The 16,938-nt window shown below is 39.5% G+C and overlaps 1 protein-coding gene across 10 annotated transcripts in view; it reads right to left on the bottom strand.

The window, feature by feature from the left end:
* LOC106093629 (transcription factor cwo) overlaps nucleotides 1-16,938 on the bottom strand; it is a 72,377-nt gene that overhangs the window by 2,333 nt on the left and 53,106 nt on the right. For 9 of the 10 annotated variants that reach the window (XM_059362901.1, XM_059362900.1, XM_013260739.2 and 6 more), the window contains 2 exons: nucleotides 7,246-7,369; nucleotides 20-341 (listed from right to left, as the gene is read on the bottom strand). In XM_059362901.1, coding sequence (XP_059218884.1) covers nucleotides 20-341; nucleotides 7,246-7,369 — 446 coding nt within the window. The remainder of the gene's footprint in view (nucleotides 1-19; nucleotides 342-7,245; nucleotides 7,370-16,938) is intronic. The other variant, XM_013260762.2, reaches the window with a different exon arrangement.

Consider the following 16,938-nt stretch of genomic DNA (forward strand, 5'->3'; position numbering starts at 1 on the left):
AAGTTGCTATGGGACTTACTTTTCACAACTTCCTCACAATGCTCCTGCAGTCTTGCCAAAAGGCGATAGCAGAACTCCTGCATTTGACTGTCGTAGAGAAATTTGGCCGCTTCCTTCATACAATCTGTATAGCCCATGCGATATTCATTTTCCTTTTGCATGCACTCAGACTGTAGGTGTTTTAAATGCCGTATGGCCATTTCGATGATTTCTGTTTTTTCAATGCGTCCACGACCTTTACGTTGATATTGCGGTGGGATAAGGCGTGACAAATCGGCCAAACATGAATTCATCCGATCTCTTCGTCTTTTTTCAATAATACGATGTGACAGAGGATCTTGCTGTGGGAGATATAAGAGTAGAGGAAGGAAAATACAAGAAATTATTTATAAAATTGATGATTATTTTTTTTTTGTTTTTATGTATAAATAAGAAATGTTTTAATAATAATTTGCTTATAAGAACCAATAACCGAACTGGCGTTAGTGGCGAGACATTAGATGGGGTTTTGGTTTGCAAGGCACTGGTATAAAGCTTTTCAGAACAACAAGTATTTTTCTGTAATTTTAAGCTAAATGTCTCAAAAAGCTAAATTTGTTTGATTTTTGCTTCTACGTCTTTATTGAATGTTTTTTTTTTTATACAATTTCATTAATTTTTTTTATATCCACCACCGTAGGCAACATATAAAGAATATATATTCTAGATCAGCGTAAAAATCTAAGACGATCTAGCCATGTCCGTCCGTCTGTCTGTTGAAATCACGCTATAGTCTTTAGAAGAGATATTGAGCTGAAACTTTGCACAGATTCTTTTTTTTTTGTCCATAAGCAGGTTAAGTACAAAAAAAAAAGCCAAATTGGACTATATCTTGATATAGCCCCCATATAGACCGATTCGCCGATTTAGGGTCTTAGGTCCAAAAAAGCCACATATATTATCCGATTTTGCTTAAATTAAAATTTGGGTCAGTGAGTTCTGCTAGGCTCTTCGACATCCCTCTTCAATTTAGCTCAGATCGGTCCAGATTTGGATATAGCTGCCATATAGACCGATCTCTCGATTTAAGATTTTGGTCCCATAAAAGGCGCATTTATTGTCCGATATCGACGAAATTTGGGACAGGGAGTTAAGTTAGCCCCTCGATATCTTCCTGGAATATGGCACAGATCGGTCCAGATTTGGATATAGCTGCCATATAGACCGATCACTCGATTTAAGATTTTGGTCCCATAAAAGGCGCATTTATTGTCCGATATCGCCGAAATTTGGGACAGGGAGTTAAGTTAGCCCCCTCGATATCGTCATATCTTCCTGGAATATGGCACAGATCGGTCCAGATTTGGATATAGCTGCCATATAGACCGATCACTCGATTTAAGGTCTTGGTCTATAAAAGGCGTATTTATTGTCTGATTTTGCCGAAATTTGGGACAGTGAGTTATGTTGAGCCCTTCAACATTATTGTTTAATTTAACTCAAATCGGTCCAGATTTGGATATAGCTACCATATAATCTGATTTCTCGATATAAGGTTTTATAACCTGATATAACCTGATCATATACACCGATCTCTCGATTTGATTTCTTGAGCCCTTAAAAGCCCCAATTTTTCTCCGATTTGGCTGAAATTTTGCATGTAGTGTTCCGTTCTGACTTCTAACAACTGTGCTAAGTACGGTCCTAATCGGTCTATAACCTGATATAGCTCTCATATAAACCGATCTCCGATTTGATTTCTTGAGCCCCTGGAAGCAACAATTTGTCCGTAGTGCGTAGTAGTAGTGTGTGTAGTGTTCTGTTATGACTTCCAACAACTGTGCCAAGTACGGTTGAAATCGGTCTATAACCTGGTATAGCTCCTATATTAACCAATCTCTCGATTTCACGTCTGAATCCCCTGAGAGCCAAATTTTTTGTGCGACTTGTCTAAAATTTTGCATATAGTGTTCTCTTAAGACTTCCAACAACTGTTCCAGCTCCCATATAAACCGATCTCTCGATTTCACGCCTGGATCCACTGGAAGCCACATTTTTCTCTGATTTGGTTAAAATTTTGCACGTGGTGTTTTGTTAGGACTTTCTACAACTATGTCAAGTACGGTCCAAATCAGTCTAAAACCTGATATAGCTCCCATATAAACCGATCACTCGATTAGTCTTGTTCGGTTCCTAGAAGCTTTCATTTTTGCCTGGTTTGGCAAATTTTATTTTGTGTCAACATTACGCAGAATCCATGGTGATGGGTTTCAAAGATTCGGCCCGGGCGAACTTAACACGTTTTGGTAATGGTTCCTGGTATCTTTCTCAGACATAGGAGCGACTGAGGCATTTTTAACATATAGGTTCTATACGCGTCGCCAAGGCCTTATACCTCAATTACGCCGTGAATCGATCACGTATAGGTGACAATAATATCAAACGTTATGATCAATTTCCCTCAGACACTGGCCCCATTGTGAAAAACGTGTGTTCCACGTCAACACATACGTCCCGGTGTCCTGATGGCTCAATCACACCTTGGGTGAATCAAGTCCCTGTAACCGTAACAGCCAGCAATAGCCCAGTGTCGCAGTGACCTAGTGCATAAATCACGTCGGTGATCACGTTTCACTGACTAAATAGCCAAAGATTCGCCCAGTGGTCTTCAGACATAGGAGTCACTAAGCCGTTGTTTACTTGTACGCTCCATTGGTCTGCAAACATTGTTGAAACGTGTGTTCTCCCTCGACACACACTTCCCGGTGGCCTGACGCCTCAATCACGTCTTAGGTGAACCAAGTCCCGTAACCATAACTGCCAGCCATTGCCCAGTGTTGTGGTGACCTAGTCCATAAATCCAAGCCTTATGAGTTTGTACACGTATACATATATGTGCAATAGTGTGTGTGTATTTGCCCGCCACTGCTTTAAAGGCAAAGATTCGTCCAGTGTCCCTCAGACATAGGAGTCACTAAGCCGTTGTTTACTCATACGTTCCATTTGTCCACATCGCGCATCGCGTAGGCCTAGTATCTCAATTAGGCCGTAAATGAATCTCGTACCGGTGACAATAATAGCAAGCATTTTGGCCAATGTATCTTAGGCACTGATGTTTATACTGGTGTTAAAACGTATGTTCCTCCTTAATCACCCCTTGAATCAAGTCCCTGTAATCGTAACATCCAGCCATTGCCCAGTATAGCGGTGACCTAGTGCATAAATCACGTCGGTGATCACGTTTCAATGATCATAATAGCCAAAGATAAGGAGCCACTAAGTCGTCGTTCACTCGCAAGTTCCGCCGTCTACATACGACCCGGTGTCATGATCTTCAATCTCGCCGTGAATAAATCTCGTCTCTGTAACTGTAACGGCCAGGGTTTGCCCACTAACCAGCAGACACTGGAGCGGCTGAGTCATTGTCCACTGGTTCGTTTCCCCGTCCATACACATCAAGGTCGTTGCAATGGCTCAACTCAATCAGGGTGTTAGTGAATCACGTTTCTTCAGCTTAACAGCCAGCGTTTGCCATGTCTTCCCCAGAGACAGGATATATACGCTGAGCCACTGTTCACACGTACGTTTTCTGTCTATACACGACCCGGTGCCCTAGCGCGGTAATCACGTTTCTGCGACTGTAGCAGCAGGCGTTTACTTAGTTTCCCTCAGAGACGCGACCCACTGAGCCCTTGATCGCTTGTACCTGTCCTCATACAACCACGAATCACGTCTCTGTAACCGTAACAGCCTGTGTCCTGCCCATTATTCCTTAGACACAGGAGCCACCGAACCCCTCCATAAGGTACATGTCGCTCACGTAGTCCGGCCGCCGCAACGTATGTGAATCATGATATCCGCCAGTATATTGCACAGTGTCCGATAGACCACAAGCCATGGCCTGCCCCCGACTATCCTATTGTACGCAGCCATCGACCAGCCCTAGAGCGTACCTAATCTCTTCGAGTCCAATCACACAGCCAACACAGTAGACTAGTCTAACACCAAGGTTGATAGTTGTAGAACTACTTTTATAGTAATACCATTTCTCTGCAATCCCATGGCAACCGGTTGTGCGTACCGGATGGGCCCGTTAAAGTCCTTCGTCGGCAAGGTCTGCCGCCGCATTGTACAACATACTGCTCAAAAGAAAACGTCAACCATTTCCTCTGTCACTGATAAAAACAAATTTCTATGGCAGACATTGCCCCTGATAAACTGTTTCCTAGCAAGCAGCTTGAAGACGTAGCTGCGGCAGCTTTGGCAGATCTTTTAACGAGATAGCTAAACAGTTCGGAATCCATCTTTTTGGTTGTCGGGTCACAGAGGTTCGGACGAACTTACTACCTTACGCATTTCAGAAGAACTGTCATCTGTGTAAAATAAGTAAAGATGGTGGGTCTGACTCGGGCTCAGACAGCGACGGTGTCAATGAAACAGTCATCGCAGCCGAATCGAGCTCACAAGCAGACCGAGAAAGCGATCCGCTGCCGCGCTGGAAGGGATAGAACTGACATTCCAAGCATTTCTACGGAAGCTGGAAAAAGACTCAGATCTCCCGAAGAGCATAACACTGCTAAAATGCTGAAGAAGAAAAAGAGCTCCCCGCTTCAAAGTACTCTGGAAACACTAAGCCAGTCATCTCGCAATGGAGACTCTAGACAGTGTCCTGCGGAGGTAGACGAAGTCGGAACAGAAAGGAAGAAAGCGTGCACGGCCCCTGAGTCTTCATGGAGGACTGTGACTTCCAATAGGAGACCACAGCCATCACTGAAGGGGAAGATGGTCGCTGAGAATGGTAAGGAGCCGCCCTCTTACGCCAGAGTGGCAAGAAAGCATAACAGAGATAAATTGACATACGCAGTCACCAATATCGGCTGTGGCTCCGATAGGATTCCACTAGATCCTCCACTTGGGATCGATCCAAGTGGAGGATCTGGTTAACCATCGGATTTTCGAACATGTGTGGAACTCTGTAGAGGATCCACCTATACAAATGATAAGCTGCGAGTATAGAGGGGACCTCCTTCTTACTTCATTTCAGTAATAGCCTCGTCTTCTCACGATCTGGATCCCCCATAGGATTTTCACCGTCCTACCGACCGTTTCGCTGTTTCACAGGGTTTTATGTGCATTCATCGCCCACGCCCTGAACTCGGACTACGTCGACCCGAAAGGCTTTGGGTTAACTAAGTTTATTGACAGCAGTTATCTGGCCTGCACCGTCAAATCGTCTGCTCTTTCACTCCCCCTTACTCCGTTAGGGCCAGGCACTCAAACAATGCAAATTTTACCATCCACAGAGAAGGCGTTAATCATCTTCTTACACCGTAAGACTATTCGTGACCTTACCATTCTGGTTGTTATTGCCCTGTTTACTGTCCGTAAAGATGTTGACACTTGACGTCCTCGCGTTAGCACCACACCACTTCACGCATTCCGTGATCGCCTAGATCTCCGCCTGCAGTACCGTATTATGGTCAGGTAGTCTAAAACAGACCTCAGTCCCTGGGTTCTCAATGTTGTTGTTGTTGTTGTTGTAGTAGCAGTGTGTGGTACCCTGAGGCGGCAGCCCTTGCCGATGAAGGAATTCATCGGGTCAATCCGGTACATAAAACCGGCTGCCATGGGATTGAGGTTCTCAATGTAGACCCCAAGGCCCACTCTGCCCTCTAGCTTTGATCCATCTGTGTTACATGATCTTCCAGATGACAATACTAGGGTTTCGTCAATCCAAGACTGTGCCGATGGCAGCAGTGACTCGCACTCGATTTCAAGGTTTATCTCAGATATCCGATTGGAAAACTCTTCACTTCCTTCCAGGTTTCCTATCGTCGCCTCGATTATACCGCAATGGTATGAGCTGCTCCCATCCTCATTCCATTCTCCCATCGCCTTAAGTCTCACAGCCACAGTGGCTGCCTCACACTTAATCTGTATGTCCATGGATCGGATATCTAGAATAGTCTCCAGTGTCCTAGTGGGCGAGGTTCTCATCGCTCCGCCTATGCCAAAACATGGTCCTTATGTTGCATTTTTTCTCCACAGCAGTCCACCAAACTACTGAGGCGTAAGTAAGTATTGGTCTAAGCACGCTCCTGTAGAGCCAGTGGACTATCCTAGAGTTTAGTCCCCATTTCGAGCCTACGGCCCGTCTACATAGTGTCCAACATCTGTGAGCCTTCTCAGTACGCTCCTGAATGTGACAATTCCAATTTAGTTTCCTTTCCAAGATCACACCTAAGTATTTGACCTTGTCAGATATCGAAATCGTTTTATTGAGGAAACGTGTTGCGTTAAATTGACCCAGATTCGTCTTCCTCGTGAACATTCATATTTCAGTCTAACAAGTTAACACTTACACCTCTGGGTCTAGCCCAGTCATATGGCATGTGCAAGACCCTTTCGGCCCTTTTGCATAGCTCGTTCGGATCCTTAACTCTTAGAAGTATTATAACATCGTCTACGTAGCAAGACGGGTTCAAATCCATCCTCAGTCAGCATCTGTAATAGGTCATTTATGGTGGTCACCTATAGGAGTGGCGATAAATGCCCCCCTGTGCCACTTTCTTCCTTATATTTATGCCATTGAACACACAATGTATCCAATGTAGTAACGCCGGAAGTATCCCATCAGGTACGGGGGATTTAAATGGTTTGAAGCTCCTCAAGGATGCCTTCACCATTCCTTCCCTTTCGGACCTTCTGCATAGCTTCTTCAGATCCTTGCCCCTTAGAAGTATTATACAATAACATCGTCTGCGTAGCACAGGGGTTCAAATCACTCCTCAGTCAGCATCCGTAATAGGTCATTTATGGTGGTCACCCATATCAATGTGCTGAGTATGGTATACAAAGGTTCATATATGTCCATGTCGTTAGATTCGTGCAAAATCTATGACAATAGTTGTGAAAACTTAATAATGTTTTCACTCGATTTCAAAGATTTTTTTTCTGTGAAACTAACATTTTTTATGTTATAAATGTTATGTAACAATATTTTTAAATATTCCTTTTTCTTAACGATTATTCCCAATTCCTTACTATTATGTTGTCATATACAAAATAATTTTTAAATATATTTAAGCCTTGTGTTTTTTTGGTATACTTATACAATGCTGTTATGTTTCAGTAAAAGTGCGATGATGCAGAACATTAATTGGCTAATAGTTTCCTTGGGCTTATTCCATCCATTAACGAAGTCAAGTGCACTTTGAAATTTCGATGGCTATATAAAAGTTATGACAATTTGTTATAAATATTTACCCTCGAAGTTTTGTTACGTCTTCCGGTGGCATATTCTGCATCATCCTCACTGTATCCTGTGGCATTTGTGGAGAAATTTAAGCTAGATTCTGTACAATATGGAAAACTGGAGACGGCTGCATCGCTGTAATATGGTAATATCGTTTTGTTTCGTAGATTTGAAGTTTTTGTGTTTTTTTTATGAAAAAGAAAGAAATAAAGGAAATACGAAAAAACTTTAGTTTCAATGTTTATTACAAAGTATTTATTTCAAATTTATTTAACTCAAAAAAAAAAAATCTTAAAAAACAAAATCTTAAAAAACTACAGCAGCTACGTATCGCAGAAGTTCAGGCATCGGGGTTCACATACCCTCAGGGCTCAGTATAACACCAGGTCCTTTGTGGGGTTGTATCACTCCGGAATGTCCTAAATAGGAGACTAGTACCAACTTGGCTGCTTAAGGACATCTTAGATCTCCAAGTAATTTACAAATGTTTTCAAAACAACCATGCCTCACAAACACGGACATCCTCTTATGGGAAGAAATTAAAAAACCATAGAATTCTCTTTTTTTTTAACAATAAAAAAGCTGAAATATTTGTTTATGTGTTGTTGTTTTTTTTTTTTTGGTAAGTAAAATTCAAAACATACCCGAACTATGGTAAAATTCAAAAAATTTCACATAAAAACTAAAACAAAAATAAAATAAAATTTTTATAAATTAAGAGATGTGTGGTTTTTGTGTTTAAAAAAAATATTCTGTGTGAAAGTAACTAAAAAACATAAAATAGAAATTATAATTCAAGAAAGAAATCAACTAGTTAAGAACTTAAATATTGGGTTGCCCAAAAAGTAATTGCGGATTTTTTAAAAGAAAGTAAGTGCATTTTTAATAAAACTTAGAATGAACTTTTATCAAATATACTTTTTTTTACACTCTTTTTTTCTAAAGCAAGCTAAAAGTAACAGCTGATAGCTGACAGAAGAAAGAATGCAATTACAGAGTCACAAGCTGTGAAAAAATTTGTCAACGCCGACTATATGAAAAATCCGCAATTACTTTTTGGGCAACCCAATATTTTGTCTAAAAACAAAATTCAAATAAATATATTTTCTAAAGACATCTCTGCAAACACAAATTTTCCGTTGAACATTTCATGAAGTAACAGGGTTCTCAATGTATGACGCTGAAAAGGTTGGAATGTTGGCGCGAACATCAGAAACAAGTAAAAGCAAGCACGTTAAGATCGGCCGGTCGAATTTTTTATAGCCTCCACCATGGTGGATCGCATGGGATAGGTTCTTTGAATAGCTTTTCCCAAAATATATGGGCCCAACATGTCATGTCAAAATTTAAGAAAAATCCTACCAAATCTGTTCAAAACCTACCAAATGTTCTGCTAGCCAAAAATGCTTTAAATGTTTTTATACCCATCACCAAAGAGTTCGCATTTTTGCCATTCCATTTGCCACACATCAAAGTACACATTTTCAACGCTACAAAGTACTAGATCGTCATTATATAAACGATCTAGGCATTTCCGTCCGTCTGTTTGTTCAAATCACTCTTAAGACTAAAGTTCAAAGAAGGCCTATTGCTTAATATAGCACCTTTAATACCGATCTCCCGATAAGGAATATTCATTTCATTTAAATGACCAAGCTATCTCCCGCTTTAAGTGTTGAGCCAAGAAATGCGAAAAATTTTCGCCGTTACTGTGAGTTGCTTGGACTGAGTCAATCGGACAAGGGAATCGAGGGTCAGGTGTTAATGGGTTAATTGCGCCCTCTAGAGCCTAAAGTCAATTCAGGCGCTCGATTTAAATAGGAGTTATTTGAAACCACTAAGGAAAGGCAAAAGTCGGGCGGTGCCGACTTTATAATACCCTACACCTACCCTATAGGTACAAAGTGGGAGCTATGTCTAATTCTGAACCAATTTTGATGGACTTCGCCGGATGTTTTCAGATGGCTTATTAAACAATCCGTATCACATTTCAAGCAAATATGTTCAAACTATTACAACTACGGTTCACAAATGACAACATTATTGCAAATTACCCAAAATTTGATGATGTGGTTCTCGTCGAGAAAAGCGTGGTGCAAAATTTTGGCAAGTGGCTCTAGGGGTGGGCGGTATACATATATGACAGATACAGGGTGGCTGATGAATATTGCTACAATGATGAATATTGCTACATTTTTTTTTCGGTGTATGGAATACATTTTTCTTTTATTCATGTTAAATTAAATTATTAAATTAATTATTAAATTATTATTAATTAAATTAATTAATTAATTAATTAAATTAATTATTAAATTATTATTATTAAATAGAAAAAAAGTTATTACATTTTTTTTTGGTAGCGGCTTTCATCAGCCACCCTGTATATCAAAATCTGAACCGATTTCTAGGAAATTCATTTATAATGTCGAGAAGCAAGAAAAAATCCTTCCTGCCATATTTCGAGAGAATCGGTTAACAAATGACCATTTTATTGCAGTATTACTGCAAATCGGACGAAAATATATATGGGAGCTGTATCCAAATTAGAACCGATTTCTATGAAATTCACCTGTAATGTCGGGAGTCATAAGAAAATCCTTCCCGCCAAATTTCGAGAGAATCGGTTAACAAATGACCATTTTATTGCAGTATTACCTCAAATCGGGCGAACACATATATGGGAGCTATATACAAATCTGAACCGGTTTTTTTCCAATTTCAATAGGCTATGTCTCTAGGTCGAAAACATGTTTGAAACCAAAATTGAAGACGATCGGATGAAAATTGCGACCTGTACAAACAAGTTAACATGGACAGACAGACGGACATAACTATATCGAATCAGAAAGTGATTCTGAGTCGATCGGTATACTTATCAATGGGTCCATCTCTCTTCCTTTTGGACATTACAAACTAATTCACTAAATAATAATACCCTGTACCACAGTGGTGGTGTAGGGTATAATTATGAATTGATTAAGATCATGTTGTTGTATTGGGTTGCCTAAAAATTAATTGCGGATTTTTTAAAAGAAAGTAAATGCATTTTTAATAATACTTAGAATGAACTTTAATCAAATACATAATTGCCATTTTGTTCGATAACCTTTTGCCATCTTCCTGGCAAATTTAGTATTCCACGCTCAAAGAACTTCTGGCCTTTATCTGCAGTGTGTTGTACAATAAGGTGTCAGCCCTTATCGATGAATCGAGACCCCATCGGACCAAACCGGTACGTACAACCGGCAGCCATGGGATCATAGTAAGCACGTGTAAAGTCGAAATAAAACTCTATGGGTAAAATTTCAGCCAAATCGAGGCTCAAGAAGTCAAATTGTGCAATCGATTTATATGGGAGCAGGGATCAGGGATCAGGTTATGAATAATAATTGCGCCCTTTAGAGGCTCAGAAGTTAAGAATCGAGATCGGTTTATATGGCAGCCACATCAAAATATGGACCGATATAGACCATTTACAAACCCAACTGACCTATATTAATAGACAGTATTTGTGCAACATTTCAAGCATCTGGCTTTATTCCTTCGAAAGTTAAAGTATATGGCTACATCGATTTAGAATGTCAAGTCGATAGAAATCTGAAACGATTTTTCCAATTTCAATAGGCTTCGTCTCTAGGCTAAAAACATGTCTGTACCAAATTTTAAGACAAATTAACATGGACAGACAGACAAACGGACGGACAAAGCACAATCGATTCAGAAACTGAGTCGATCGGTATACTTATCAATGGGTCTATCTGTCTTCCTTCTGGGTGTTACAAACAAATGTACCAAGTTATGGTACCCTGTACCAGCGATTTAATAATTTGTGTGCGCACCTTAAAGAAAAGTGGCTTAAAAATTACAGAAAAACAAGTCGTTTCCCAAAAAAAAAACGCAAGAGTGTGGTTATCTACTGAGACCGTCATCAAACGAATAGATAGCGATGCTGTAAGCAAAATAAATCGTCCATATGTTGGTTATAGCTAGGGAAGATTGCTTTGAAAGTGTCGTCGGAACACGGACACAATATCCAGCTTAATAATAAAGGATACAGAGGGTGATTCATAAGCTATTATCTTTTATGGCAACACTGGTTTAAACAGTCCACGCACGTTTCGTGTTTTGTTTCACTATTAAACAACTTCAGTTTGGTCTATAATTTAACCATGAATTTTATTATCAAAATGCGTGCTCGGTTAAGAAAGTTCATCGCGCGCTTCTTCCATGTCAGTGACGAAGCTCATTTTTGGCTCAATGGGTACGTAAATAAGCAGAATTGTCGAGTGCGGAGTGAGAGATCAGCCGGAAACATTGCAAGAGCTACCAATGCATCCAGAAAAAGTGACAGTTTGGTGGGGTTTATGGGCTGGTGGCATCATTGGACCGTACTTCTTCAAAGATGATGCGAATCGTAACGTAACTGTAAATGGTGGGCGCTACCGTGAGATGATATCTAACTCTTTTTTGTCCAAAATGCAAGAGCTTGACTTGTATTACATGTGGACTTATTGAGAGCCGAGTTCGGTGAACATTTTATTTCACGTTCGGAACCGGTAAACGGTAAAAGATCGTGCCTTTGAACTATTTTTTGTAGGGGTTTATTAAGGTTCATGTCTATACAGACAAGCCCGCTTCAATTGACGCATTGAAAGAGAGAACATTGAAGCATTAATTCGTCAGATACCGGCGTCAAATAAAACACCTAATGCTACATTTTGCAATGATCGAGCCTTGATTGTGGCTTTTATAGCCTTAAAAGTCCATAGCGGATGAAAGATAAATATGGGAGCTATATCTAAATCTGAACCGATTTTGATAAAATTTTGCACACATATGAAGACGTCAAATAAAACACTTTATGCTAAATTTTGTAAAGATCGGCCCTTGATTGTTGCTTCTACAGCCTTAAAAGTTCATAGCGGAATATATGGAAGCTATATCTAAATCTGAACCGATATGAACCAAATTTGGCAGATTTAGTTTTAGGCCCATTACAAACATCTGTACGGAATATTGAAGGTCTAGCTTGCTTCTGTGATTTGTTGCCTCACAACCCTGGCCCCTTTGGCCCCACAGTGCTATGTGTTGAAGGGTCTCCTCTACGTATACGTATTTTCAATGTTTCAATTAATCATACGCATTATAGGATACCACCATCATTCCATTCATAAATGGGCAACAACACACATGCCCAGGGGCACAGGATAACCGAACAGTTAGAAACGTACAGTGTATGCAACATCGTGTCGCCTCATTCGGTTGACGGATTATGTTTATTTTACACTGCTACTTCACTTAATTGATAGTTCGGTTTTTGCTAGGCTGATCAGTTCGGTTTTTGACAGCGGTTTTCGGTTTTTTAAGCTGAATATACTAGGTCTACCGCTTTGCTGTCACTGGCAAGAACAGATATCTCAGTCATTTTGTCCAAAATGCAAGAGCTTGACTTGTATTACATGTGGACTTATTGAGAGCCGAGTTCGGTGAACATTTTATTTCACGTTCGGAACCGGTAAACGGTAAAAAATCGTGCCTTTGAACTATTTTTTGTAGGGGTTTATTAAGGTTCATGTCTATACAGACAAGCCCGCTTCAATTGACGCATTGAAAGAGAGAACATTGAAGCATTAATTCGTCAGATACCGGCGTCAAATAAAACACCTAATGCTACATTTTGCAATGATCGAGCCTTGATTGTGGCTTTTATAGCCTTAAAAGTCCATAGCGGATGAAAGATAAATATGGGAGCTATATCTAAATCTGAACCGATTTTGATAAAATTTTGCACACATATGAAGACGTCAAATAAAACACTTTATGCTAAATTTTGTAAAGATCGGCCCTTGATTGTTGCTTCTACAGCCTTAAAAGTTCATAGCGGAATATATGGAAGCTATATCTAAATCTGAACCGATATGAACCAAATTTGGCAGATTTAGTTTTAGGCCCATTACAAACATCTGTACGGAATATTGAAGGTCTAGCTTGCTTCTGTGATTTGTTGCCTCACAACCCTGGCCCCTTTGGCCCCACAGTGCTATGTGTTGAAGGGTCTCCTCTACGTATACGTATTTTCAATGTTTCAATTAATCATACGCATTATAGGATACCACCATCATTCCATTCATAAATGGGCAACAACACACATGCCCAGGGGCACAGGATAACCGAACAGTTAGAAACGTACAGTGTATGCAACATCGTGTCGCCTCATTCGGTTGACGGATTATGTTTATTTTACACTGCTACTTCACTTAATTGATAGTTCGGTTTTTGCTAGGCTGATCAGTTCGGTTTTTGACAGCGGTTTTCGGTTTTTTAAGCTGAATATACTAGGTCTACCGCTTTGCTGTCACTGGCAAGAACAGATATCTCAGTCATTGTGTCCGCCATGGCAGGTCACTGTCTAATGGGAAAACATGCTGACAGACTGAAGGATGCCAGTAACAACTTTTGCAGAAGCTGTGAGGACTTCGAAGAAGAAGAGACAGAAAACCTTCTGTGTGTGTGTCCCGCACTGGCAGTCAGAAGGAGTTCCACTTCAAGTTCTCATTTCTTTGAAGGTTTATCCGAAGAAACTAGAAGGCATCTTCCTTCTTCTGTTCCTGTGGCAACACAATGGACGAAAACGTCTAAGTGAGTCTGATGGCACACTGCCACTTAAACCTAACCTAACGCGGTTTTTTAAAAATGCAAATTTTTCGAAAAAACCGGTTTTTGGAAAAATCCGGTTTATTGATCACCCTAGTTTTAACGGTTCCTCACATTAACACATTTTATTGTTTTCAACTGTGTTGTTGTGTCTATCGTCTTAGGCGTGACGCAGTGCGACACCTCTTTGGAGAGAAGTTTTACATGGCATAGTACCTCACAAATGTTGCCAGCATTAGGAGGGGAAAACCACCGTTAAAAATTTTTTCTGATAGTCTTTCAAATTAGTTTTAGAAAAAACACACAAATAGACATTTTGTTTTTATAACCTTTGAAAACCTTGACTAGCATATGCCCCTTTTTCTTTTTTTTTTACTTTCAAATATGATCTAAGGAAGTCATCGAGTACAAAGACTCAATTAGCATGCAATGCATTGCATTTTCAATGTCGAAAACTTTTGTTCTTTACTGTTAGCACACATGTATTCATACAAATGGTCACTTTACCTATAAAAAATATAAAATTTTGAAAAATTGTCTGACTCATAATTCTTTTAAGTTGAAAGCAATCAACAGAGTAACAAAAACAAAAAACAGTGCAAAGGCGTAATAGTATTATGAGTGTATACATGGTCTATCATACTACAAAAAGAGCACGTTTTCCTCACATGAGCTGTCCTCGGTATGAAGCAAAAGAACAAAAAATAAAATATTGAAAAACACGTTTTATATTCAAAATATATATTCATACAAATCTCTATGATTCTGGGTGTTTGGCATTATTTTATAGTTTCTGTGTTTTTTTTTTTAATAAACAAACTGCTTAAGACATATGTATATAGAAGCATATGTGTAGGACATAAAGTTGAAATACTACTAGCTAAATCATTTCAAAGATTGTAAAAAGAAAACGCCCACATTGGTATGAATTGAAATGATGCGAATGATGCACAGGCCATATTGTATTCATAGAATATAATAATACTAGAAAATATTAAATTGAAAATTTTAAAATTTTTAGAAATTTTTTTTTTTTGCAACTACCACCACATATTTATACATAGCCACTGTAGTGTTAGAATTTTAGCGAGGACATCAAAAACATGTTTTGCAGATGGTCATCCCTTCAGATTTTTCTATGGCTTCGTACATGATGTTAAACATGAGTATATGGAACACACCAGTCGTTGGATCGTTTTGGATCATACTTGAAATGATTTCCATTACTCACGTCAAGTGTGGTTTCCTTATAAGTCGCTCTTCCTATTCAACTTTTTCGCAATCTATGAAATATAGTTCTAATATGAATTTTACTCAATTTTGCAGACAGACTTCTGTCAAGTATAGGCCAACTCGATCTTTGAAAAGATGTCGTTCCAAGAACTTGCCAAATGTAATGTCCATAAAACTTTTTATACCCAACACCGTAGGATAGGGGGTATATTCATTTAGTCATTCCGATTGGAACACATCGAAATATCAATTTCCGACCCTGCACAGTATATATATTTCGGATCGTCGTGAAATTCTAAGACGATTGTGCGATGTCCATGTGTCTGTCCGTCCGTCTCTTGTAATCACTCTACAGCCTTCAAAAATTGAGATATTGAGCTAAAATTTGGCACAGATACGTCTTTTTGATGCACGCTGGTTAAGTTCATGAACGGACCATATTTGGATGTAGCTGCTATATAGATCGATCTGCCGATAAAGGGTCTAATGCCCATAAATGCTTTATTTGCTATCCACTGCTGGTGTTTCATAATGTCGGCGATGAGGATACCACAGAACCAATCCATGATAGTGGCTAGTCGTCCACTATCATTCTAGTCAGAATGAGGTCCGAGTAGCAGTGACTCGGCTGAAGAACAACAAGGCAGCAGGAGCCGATGGCTTGCCGGCGAAATTATTTAAGACCGGAGGCGACACGCTGATAAGGTGTATGCATCAGCTCGTCTGTGCGATCTGAATTCAAGTCTCCTCGACAAGAAAGGGTGCTATACAGTAGGTGCCAATTACAGAGGAATAAGTCTCCTCGCCAACACATACCAGATACTTTGGAGGGTGCTAAATGAAAGATTAAAATCTAAAGTCAACCAAATAATTAGGTCCTATCATTGCGACGTTAGACCTGGTAAATCGAAAGGACAAATCGACACCTACCATCTTTTCATCGACTATAAAGCCACTTTCAACAAAGGTCCAAAAGGTATTTCAAGCCATATCTGTGTTTGCTATCTCTTCAAAATTGATCAAACACAATGACGCTGATACACGTTCAGCAATTAAATTAGGAAAGAACCTCTCCGAAACGTTCAAAACCAAACAAGGCTTAAGACAGGAATACAGCTTATCATGTGATCTCTTTAATATCCAGCTGGAGAAATTTATACGAGATGCTGGTGTGTTATCCATGGAACACTTCTGGCCTATGTTTACAACATCGATATTATGGGTCGGTCACCGGAAGCTGAGCAGGAAGAAAATTCAGAAGTTTGGGAATTACAACTTTGAGATGTTCAGATTTTTTTTTTTAATTTTTCCAGTTAAGAAATCATTTGAAGGCCACCATAATGGAATACCCAAAAGGCGAAGGTAAAACTCCGATGGACAGACCAAGTGGAGAAAGGCGTCTCGACAAAAGCTGTCAGAGATTGGAGAAAGAGCGCAGAAGATCGATGCGCTTATGTAAGTATGTAAGTGAGTAAATAAATCCATTTTAAGTGATTTTTTATAATATTCTAGTTTTCAATTAATACGAGATACTTATATTTATTTACTTTTTATTTCTGTTGATTTGTTATTCGTATTTTAATTTATTTTGATTTTTATAAATACGCTTTCAACAATGAAATGAACCTATTTTTGGCCTTTAGATTTGAATTGGGATTTTTAGTTTGTTTGTTTCTTTGTTATTTCTCGCCTAAGAGGCCAATAGTTCTCAAAGGCACTCAGATGAAACTGTCGCGCGCTCGATTTTACAAATACTAATTATGCCACCAGACATGTCGCCGCACAGTGTTTAGCCAGTTTACACTAAGATTAATGCT

Source organism: Stomoxys calcitrans, chromosome 2 (assembly GCF_963082655.1).
Source record: "Stomoxys calcitrans chromosome 2, idStoCalc2.1, whole genome shotgun sequence".
NCBI classification, from domain to species: Eukaryota; Metazoa; Arthropoda; class Insecta; order Diptera; family Muscidae; genus Stomoxys; species Stomoxys calcitrans.